This window comes from Spermophilus citellus (genome assembly GCF_964194105.1).
Source record: "Spermophilus citellus genome assembly, chromosome: 9".
NCBI lineage: Eukaryota > Metazoa > Chordata > Mammalia > Rodentia > Sciuridae > Spermophilus > Spermophilus citellus.
In genome coordinates, this window is record NC_138191.1 from 86,001,717 (window position 1) to 86,012,181 (window position 10,465).

Genomic DNA, 10,465 nt, shown 5'->3' on the forward strand with positions numbered 1-10,465 from the left:
AGGCCTGAGCCAGACACTCACCAGTCACATGACTGCCTACATGCCACTCAGTGTCTCTAGATTCACCTTCCTTGGGGTATAAAATGAGGGAAATAAGTAATATCTGCCCTCTCTCCTTCCAGGGGTATTATCAAGATCTGAGAAAGATCTTGTAGTTGAACTACTCTATAAAGTATCTTTTAATAGAAGATATTATAATGGCCTTATCCACAGAATGTACTGGGGAAAGGAAGAGAAATAAATAGTAGAAAAATGTAGGAAACAGATAAAATCCCACCTAAGAACTGTACTTGGAAGCAGTGGGTGAGCTCCTAGGACAGGAACAGAGAAACAAAGAGTAGAGGATGCTGTGCATGTAGTATAGACTTGGCTCATAAATTTAAAAACTAGAACACTCATTCTAACTCATTACTATAGTGGCAATATCCTTTACTCCTCTTTTGTAAACATTCATACAATTCATGGAACCACACTCTGTATGCAATTGTCTTTCAAGGAATACCTGTTGCAATCCCCAATCTCAACCAAGTTAAAGAAAAGGAGTTCTCAGTCTTCAGCCCTAGGGTTCAGCAACAGCTCTTGACGACAGGAGGAAATTTTACTGGCAAACTGTCTAAAAGTAGGAACACATACCTTGAAAGTCAAGCAAGATGACAATTTCAACCTACATAATCTCCCTAACTACTCTACCAGAAAAAGTTTGTGTCCAGTGCAATAAATAAATATTTGAAAGGTAACTATTACTGGTCTTTGTCAAACTTATTCTTACCATGTGCCAGCACCTTATAACTACTCATTCATTGGATTCATTCATGCATTCAATCCTCAGAACAAAGGAGTGGAGGTGACTCTTTCAGTGACAGGACCCAGGTGCCATCTGGTTTCTGCCCTAGATCAGGTCAGCCATTTTAGAAATCAAGGCATGTCAGCCTCTCAGAGCAAGCATCTTTGAATGATGAAAACAGACAAAATTCCCCCCATCTCCCCACACACAAGCCAATGCTGTGCAGGTGTCTACAAAGTGCCAAGCCCTGCACTTAGCCTAGTGGGAGAAGAAAAGATGGATGCGCTTTTGACTGCCAAAATACCAGATTAAGTGACAAATGCCCTAGAGGTGATGAAATTCTAAAGCAGAGGGTACAGGTGGCAGGAACCTCAGGAAAAGCTTCAGGGAGATGATGACATCTGACTAGTCTTGGCAGAGGATGAGGAAGCAGTCAGGCTGAGCAATGAGAGCATGCCATTGCAGAAAGAGAGAAGTCAGAGCCAGCCAGCATGTCATTTCCTTGCTTGATCACTTCCCAGCTCACTTAGAATAAACTCCCCACACTTTCCCCTGGCCTGCAGGGAGGGGCCTTGCGTCCACTCTTGTGTCCCTCCTTCCCCTTGCTGGGCTCCAGGAAACCACTCCACAAGTTATTCCCCCAGGCAAGGAAGCACTCCTCTGGCTGTCTGCCAGAAGAACCCAGTCAGGCTCAGGTCTCCACTGGATGGCACTACTTTAGGGGGGCTTCCTGTGCACCTTCCTTTCCCTCTCCCAGCTTCATTCCTCCCAATTACCCACAGCCCTGCGAGATGAGGGGTGTGTCTGGTTTAGGTGTGGAATGACTGCCATCTCTAGAAGCAGTTCCACAAGGAGGAGGCTTGATATTTTGTTCCCTTGGGGCCCCAGCAGAGAGAGGGACTCCATACAAATTGTGGAATGAATGGATGGAGTGAGTCAGTGACTCTACGGAAGCGAATTAAGGCCCTAGTGAGGACAGGATGAAGTGTGCTTGGAAAGTAGTTTATCGTGGTTAGAGTTTAGGAGGTAACCCGGGAGTGTCCGCAGACGGATTAGAAAATGGGTAGGTTGAGTCCCGATGGGGAGGACCTTGCTTTCGGATGAAGTCCCCCGACGGTACTGCATTGCAGGCTCGGGGCCAGGTGTGGGGGGACCGGCCACGGGGATGCAAACCTGAGAAAGATCGCCTGGCCTGCATTCCCTCTGTGCAAAGCCAAACGGACAGACACGAAGGTCTAGGCGCGTGGAGGAGACGTGCTGGAACCGACCCTGCGCTTCACCGAGGTCCCCCAAGGAGCTCCTGAGTGATCTGGTCCCCGCAGCCGACCGAGGGTCGACGTGTGTGGTCGCCCGGGCCGGGCATCCAGGCCCCGCCACCTACCTGCGGATCCAGGGCCGCTAACACAGGCGGCCCCGGCCGCCGAGCCACCGCGGCGCCCAGCAGCTGGAGGCCGGCGCGGGCGGGTAACAGGTCCCCGCCGACCGCGCCCACACTCACCGAGCGCCGCCTCGCGAGCCCAGCGCGTCCTCCAGAGCCTCCGGGCCGCCTTCCACTGCCGCAGCGACGAAAACAGCCTCCGGCTCTTCTTGCCTCTTTTCTCAGTCGCGCCCATCGGTGCGCCCGCGCCCCTCCCCCACTGCCGCCGCCTCGGCCCGAGGGTCACCTCTCTCTGTCACCGCCGCCACGCGTCTGCCAGGTGCCCGGCCGCCGCCCGGGTGGACGCGGCCAGTGGGGGGAGGAGCTTGCGGAGGGGAAAACTGAACCCGCAGGAGGCGGCGGGGCGGGCGGCGGGTCGCGCTGCGCAGCGCTCGCCCTGCGAGCACTGAACAGGTGCAGGCTGAAGTCACAAGCCCTTCACTCGGTGCCCAAGTACAGTCAGGCATCGTTAATTCTCACAGTAAACCTGTAGAGTGTGCACTAATTTTTATTCCCTTACCACATACGATGAAATCGAAGCTCTGTCCAGAGAGATCACACGGGGCTAAATGATGATCTATCTATCTCTCTCTCTCTCTCTCTCTCTCTCTCTCTCTCTCTCTCTCCCTCTCTCATCTCTATCTCTCTCTCTTCCCCCACCCCCCGCTTCCCCCGTCTTTTTCACAGCTTACTACTATCTCAGAATGAATCAACATGTTAGAAATAAGGGGCGGGGGACTGATAGATATTCCTGTTTTCTTCATATAACAAATTATGAGTTATCCATGATTTTTTGAGAACATATGTCCAGCCACTTTTACATACATACCATTAAACCTCACCCAGTGCAGTGAGAGGTATTCCCTATTTTGCAGATGGGGAAACTGAAATAGCAGAGCTGAGGCGCCACCCACCCCATGAACACTACTTATCTCTGCTGAGATTCAGCTCCTATTTGGGAGGGACTGCAGGGCAGGGGAGGGCGGGAGGATCAAAACGACACACTGCCAGGCTGCAATAATAATAGCTAGTATTTTGGGAGTGTTTTTCACGTGCCAATGGTATTTTCAGGGAAGTGAAACAATTAATACTTAACCTCACAGATTGGGAAACTGCATAAGAGGGCAAATTACACATCTAAAACCTCCATAACAGTTAAATGTCTCTTGTAATTAGAGAAATACAAATTAAAACTCCACTGAGATTTCATCTTATTCCAGGAAGAATGCCAATTATCAAGAATACAAATAACAATAAATGTTGGCAAGGATGTGGGGGAAAAGGCACACTCAACACTGCCAGTGGATTGCAAATTGGTGCAACCACTATGGAAAGCAGTGTAAAGATTCCTTAGAACACTGAGAATGGAACCATCATTTGACCCAGTTATCCCACTCCGGGTATATATATCCAAAAGAATTAAAATCAGCATACTATAGAGATGCAGCCACATCAATGTTTATAGCAGCTCAATTCACAATAGTAAAGCTATGAAACTAACCTAGGTACCCTTCAACACATGAATGGATACAGGAAATGTTATATATATATATATATATATATATATATATATATATATATATATATATATATATATATACACATATATACACACACACACACACACACACACACCCCAATGGAATGTTACTCAGCCATAAAGAATAATGAAATCATGGCATTTGATGGTAAATGCACGGATCTGGAGATTATCATGCTAAGTGAAAATAAGCCAGTCCCCAAAATCCAAAGGCCAAATGTTCTCTTCAATATGCGGATGGTAACATACAATAAGGGGAGGGAGGTTAGAATAGAAGTTCATTGGATTAGACAAAGGGAAATGAAGTGAAGGGATAAGAGATGGGGATAGGAAAGACAGTAGATTGAATCAGACATAACTTTCCTATGTTCATATATGAATACATGGTCAGAGTAACTCCACATCATGTACAACTACAAGAATAAAAAGCTGTACTCCATATATATATATATATATATATATATATATTATGTCAAAATACATTCTACTGACATGTATATCTAAAAAGAAAAAAATTTTTCATCTTTATTTATTTTTATATGGTGCTGAGGGTGGAAACCAGTACCTCACACATGCTAGGCAAGCACTCTACTACTGAGCCACAATCCCAGCCCAAAAAGAACAAATGTTTTTAAAAAGTTAAATGTTGGGTCAAATCATACAATTGCCATTTTTATAGGTCCAAACAATTGAATATCAGACAAGAGCTTCACTAGGTGGTCAAATTTAAAATCACTAACGGAGGCAGATGAAAATTGAATGCGCCCAGATGTAATACATTGAGGAAGACATGTTGCCTATGGAGAATTCTGGCCAAAAAAGAACAATCTCCTGGGCTGGGGTTACAGCTCAGTGGTAGAGTGCTTGCCTAACATGTGTGAGGCACTGGGTTCGAGCCCCAGCACCACATGAAAATAGTTGTCCAAGCACCAAAATAACAAATAACCCAATCAATAAATGGGTCAAGGACATGAACAGACACTTCTCAGAAGAGGATATACAATCAATAACAAATATACAAAAAAATGTTCATCATCTCTCACAAGTAGAGAAATGCAAATCAAAACTACTCTAAGATATCACCTCATTCCAGTAAGAATGTTATCTATTATGAAGACAAACAACAATAAATGCACACTCAGACATTGCTGGTGGGACTGCAAATTGGTGTAGCCAAAGTGGAAAGCAGTATGAAGATTCCTTGGAAAACCGGGAACGGAACCACCATTTGACCCAGCTATCCCACTCCTCAGTCTATACCCAAAGGACTTAAAAACAGCATACTACAGGGACACAGCCACATCAAGGTTTATAGCAGCACAATTCACAATAGCTAAACTGTGGAACCAACCTAGATGCCCCTCAGTAGATGAATTTTTTTTTTAAATGTGGCACATATACACAATGGAATAATGACTCAGCAATAAAAGAGAATAAAATTATAGCATTTGCAGGTAAATGGATGTTGTTGGAGAAAATAATGCTAAGAAAATAATCCAAAAAAAAAACAAAAACAAATGCTGAATGTTTTCTCTGATATAAGGTGACTGACCCATAATGGGGTAGGGAGGGGGAGCATGGGATGAATAGAGGAACTCTAGATAGGGCAGAGGGGTGGGAGGGGAAGGATGGGGACAGGTGGTTAGCAATGATGGTGGAATGTGATAGACATCATTATCCAAAGTACATGTATGAAGACATGAATTGGTGTGAACATACTTTATATACAAACAGATATGAAAAATTGTGCTCTATATGTGTAATAGGAATGGTAATGTTTTCCACTGCCACATATTTAAAAAATAAAATAAATTTAAAAAGAAAATAGTTGTCCATCTACAACTAAAAATAATAATAATAAAAGAAAACAACAGCTGTTAAAAATAAAAAAAAGAACAATCTCAATCTAATCATGAGGAAACATCAGATAAACCCAAAATGAGGACTATACTATTATAAGGGATGGGGTAGAGGGTGACTGGATGCTATGGCCTATGCCTATAATTCCAGCTACTCAGGAGCCTGAAGCAAGAGGATCTCAAGTTTAAGGCCAGCCTGGGCATCTTAGCAAGACCTTGTCTCAAAATAAAAATGTCTAGGGATGAAGCTCAGTAGTGGAGTGCCCCTGGGCTTAATTCCCAGGACCAGGAAAAAAAAAACAAAAAGAAAAAGAAAGGAGGGGATGCTATAGTTTTCAAAAGTATTGATGTCATAAAAGATAATGATTGTGAATATGTTCTACTTCAAAGAAGGCTGAAGAGACATGGCAACTACATACAATACCTGACCCTAGGCTGGACTCTGTATTGGAGTTGTGTTTTATTTTTTAAGTCTCCAAAGTTCGTCTCCAAAGTTAGTCTTCAGACATTAACTAGGCTAATTAAAAAAATTAAGTATGGATGGTAGAATAGATGTTTATTAATGATAAACTTGTTAAAGTTTATAACTACCCTGTGGTTATTTAATAAAATATTCCTATTTTTAGAAGACACACTAAGCTATTTGAGACTAAAGGGACATAGTGCATTTAACTTACCTTCAAGTGGTTGAGAAAAATGGAGCAGTTTTGGCTTTGCGTGTGTGTGTGTGTGTGTGTGTGTGTGTGTGTGTGAGAGAGAGAGAGAGAGAGAGAGATGTTGGGGATTGAACCCAGTACTTGTGCATGCAAGGCAATCACTCTACTAACTAAACTATATCATCAGCCCCCAAAGGGAGCAGTTTTGTGTGTATAGAACATGAAGTAGAATCACTCTACCCAATACTAAGTCCTACAGTAAAGTTTCATTTATCAAAACAGTGTGGGATTCACAGAGGGATAGACACAAAGATTAATGCAACAGAATAAGGAACCCAGAAATACAGCCTGAGAAATATGCCCAACTAATTTTTGACAAAGGTTTGAAAACAATTCAATAGAAGAAAGATAGCTTTTTCAACAAATGATCCTAGTATATTGGACTTTCAAAGGCAAAATAAATAAATAGTCCCAACCTAAACCTCACACCTTATACAAAAATCAAGTCAAAATGGATTGTGGACTTAACTATAAACGGTAAGATTACAAAAGTTTCAGAAAGAAATAGAAGAAATCTTCTAGAAGTATACAAAGAGTTCTTAGACTTCTCGCCAAAAGTACAGTCCACAAGAAGAAAAATAGATATGTTAGACCTTTTCAAAATTGTATCTGTTCTGTGAAAGGCCCTGTCAAGAGGACAAAGAAACAAGTTACAAGTTACAGACTGTGCAAAAAACTTAGAAACCACATATCTAACAAAGGACTAGTATTTAGAATACATGTCTACATATGTATATGTATGTATATTTATATATATACATATATATGTGTGTGTGTGTGTGTGTATATATTTATACACCATGTAATAAAAACTCCAATTAGAAAATGTGCAAAAGAAATGAGCAGATATTTCACTGAAGAGGATACACAAATGGCACAAAAGCATATGAAAAAAATTCAGCATCATTAGCCACTAGGGAAATACAAATTAGAACCTCAGTTAGATATACACCTATCAGAATGACTAAACTGAAAAACAGTAATAGACCCCAAATGCTGGCAAACTTGCAGAGACAGAAACTGGATCACTCATACATTACTGGTAGGAATTGAAACAGTATAGCCAGTCTGAAAAAGAGTCTCTAATAAAAGCTGAGCACACAACTACCACAGGATTCAGCAACTGCACCCTTGGGAACTTATCCCAGAAAAATGAAAACACATTCACATAAAAACCTATACATGAATGTTTATAGCAGCTTTATTTGTGATAGTTAAAAACTAGAAACAACATAGAATTGTTAAATGAGTGAACTGTTGTATTACTCCAATTTCTGTGGCTAAGAACACAAAACTCAGAGATAAACTGAATTTTCTTCTACTACCAACCATTGCTCTCTATGGCATCCAGAGTAAAATAATAGGCCTTTAGAACAAATGATTTCCTTAACAAAGCTACTCAAAAATAGTGGTTATAGACAGGCATGGTGGTACAATGTAATCCCATGGCTCAGGAGGCTGGGGCAAGAGGATTGAAAGTTCAAAGCCAGCCTCTGCAATTTAACAAGGCCCTAAGCAACTTATCTTTTTTTTTTGGGGGGGAGCGGGTAATGGGGATTAAACTCAGAGGAACTCAACCACTGAGCCATATCTCCAGCCCGATTTCTAGTTTATTTAGAGACAGGGTCTCATTGAGTTGCTTAGCACCTTGCTTTTTGCTGAGCCTCAGCCTCCAGAGCAACTGGGATTGCAGGTGTGTGCCACCATGCCTGGAAAGAACCTATCTTAAAATAAAAAATCAAAAAGGAAAATGGGCTGGGGGTGTGGCTCACTGGTTAAATATCCCTTTGTTCAATCCCTGGTACAAAAAGAAAAAAAAAGAAGACGAAGAAGAATAGTGGTGATATAACACCAACTAATACCCAGACAAGCATTTCCCTCTGATTTTGTGGTTAAGCCTCAAGATAAGGGGGTAAAAATACTTGGTATCTAGTGTTGATTATCCAAACTACCTGTGAAATTGGTTATGTCCCTTCTCCTCCTGACTTACTATTTTAACCACCCCACCACCTGCATTTCCAAAAACAAAGAGGGCTTCACCAGATGGCTTAGAAATTCCCTTCCACCTTCTCCTACCATATTTCCCTGCGTGTCCTCACTAACTTATTTTAAAATACAGCTAAGTGTTAATAGCTCCAGGAGGCCTGGCTTAGACTTACCTTGACTTTCATTTTCTTAGCACATCCAGAGGATTTGATCTGCTCCTAGAGGGACCCAGCTGCTGAACCCTTTAACTTCACTGGTTAGGAAAAGATGAGAGGGACATTCTTTGGCTTGACCTTTTTGTCCAAACATCATGTGACTTCATGGCATCCCTCCAACTCAGAGCTGAAACAAGGCTGGGAGCCTCTGGCTCCCACAGTTACAACATGCTCCAGGCAGATCCAGTGGAGAGCCAATCCCTAGAGCCATGGGAAAAGAATGCAGCCTGAGAGAAGATCTTCCAATGAGTGGAAATGCTCAAGGACCCTGAGGCACATTCATGAGCATTAGCAGTGTGGAATTTCTTTTCAAATGTCAAAAATTCAAATCAAATAAACCTACTTATTTGTATGTCTGGCTCACTGGGCAAGGAGAAAAAAGAAGGAAAAAAATATTAATTCTGCTCATGTCATTGTTTTTACAAACCTAGGTACAAAATGATGCAAAGGACAGTCCTCAAAATCAATGAGACATAGTATTTGTGTGTGTGTATTTGTACATGGTGTATGTGTATGACGGGAGAGAAGCCTACCTAGACTTCCCTGCAAGGCAGAGCCAGGAAAATCGTGGTTCTGCTGCTTAGTAACTGTGCAACCTCAACCAACTTGCTTACCTTCTCTGTCTCAGTTTCTCCATCTGTAAAATGAAAATGGTAAACAGTACTACCTCAAAATTGTGATAAGTTTTACTATTACATGTAAAGGATCAAATGGGCTCAATAAATAGTAGCTTGTTATAATACTATGTCCATTTACAGAGAAAGTGACAGATTAAAAAGCATCTTTTTCTCAATGAATAAATAAATGAGTGTTTGCCTCTAAAAAGAGCAATGAAAAGGTTTGGATCTTTGACAAAGATCATATTCTTCAAACTTCATGATTTACATGTGACTCTCCTAGTATGCCTGAGTGGCCCTGTTACTTCCACACCCTTACAGAAAATTCACGAATATAAACCAAACTGGATAATCTAAAGGCATCCCAAACTCCTCTGGAGTCACTAGAATAGTGTTGCTTCACGTTTCAGTTGTCCCATTGGGGGTGCCAACAGGACGATTAGCAATGCTGGGAATGATGAAGAGTAGTCTCCATGTTAAGTGGATTTTTCAAGCTGAAGTTCTCCGGGTTCGCTAAATTAAAGAGCAATACCTACTAAAGCTCCCCAATCATGACAAGTGGCAGTACAGGGTGTGAGAAGAGGGAAAACTGCTCCAGTAAAATGTCTCAGGGCTTCCAAACAACTTGTTTCAACTGCCTATTGCTGCCCAATAAACCAAAGCTTAAGAGCTTAAAATGACCACAATCACATATGTGTTGACAGTTTTGCAATTTGGGCAGGGCTTAGAGGAGGCAGCTCATTTCCACGTAGTGTCAGATGAGGTTACTGGGGGCTGGGAGTTCTGCTTCTAGGAACTTCAAGGCACTTTGAGGAATGGCACCCATACACTTAACAAGATGGTCTGCCTGTAAGGTGGGAGCTGAGCCAAGAGTCTTGATTCTTCTCCACGTGGTGGCATGAACTTCCTCACAACATGGTGATAGGTTCCAGAAGGAGGAAGTCAAAGCCCCCAGGCTTTCTTAAAGCCTTAGCTCAAAGGTCTCCTTAAACTACTTCCTGCACATTCCATCAGTCAAGTCAGTCGCAGACTCAGCTCTTTAAGAAAGAAGTCCAAGACTGCACTTCTTGCTGGGAGGAGCAGTAGGCACACACAATGGGCACATGTTGGTAGATCACCTCCAGATTCTAGCTGGCACAGGACTGCACCTATCCAGATTCTTATAATTAGACACAATATACAGTGTGCTAAACTCCACATCTTCAGAGAAAAGGGGTTCTGGAAGGGACCCATTCAACAGGGAAACAGACAAGGAAGGGGACCATCTTTCCAACACAAAATAATATCTCAGTCTAACCCTTCAGAAGCTGAGCACAATGGCTCACATCAAT

The 10,465-nt window shown here is 42.3% G+C and overlaps 1 protein-coding gene across 5 annotated transcripts in view; it reads right to left on the reverse strand.

Moving 5' to 3' along the window:
- The window catches only part of DNAJC6 (DnaJ heat shock protein family (Hsp40) member C6), a 179,112-nt gene extending 170,561 nt beyond the window's left edge, over window positions 1–8,551 (reverse strand). For 2 of the 5 annotated variants that reach the window (XM_081306160.1, XM_081306157.1), the window contains exon 1: window positions 2,283–2,419. Coding sequence is in view for 1 of the 5 variants with exons in the window: in XM_081306156.1 (XP_081162282.1) it covers window positions 2,283–2,397 (115 nt within the window). In the remaining 4 variants the exon portion in view is untranslated. Of the gene's footprint in view, window positions 1–2,282; window positions 2,520–8,475 lie in introns of those variants that run through there. The other 3 variants (XM_081306159.1, XM_081306162.1, XM_081306156.1) reach the window with 3 other exon arrangements.
- Window positions 8,552–10,465: the final 1,914 nt, after the last annotated feature.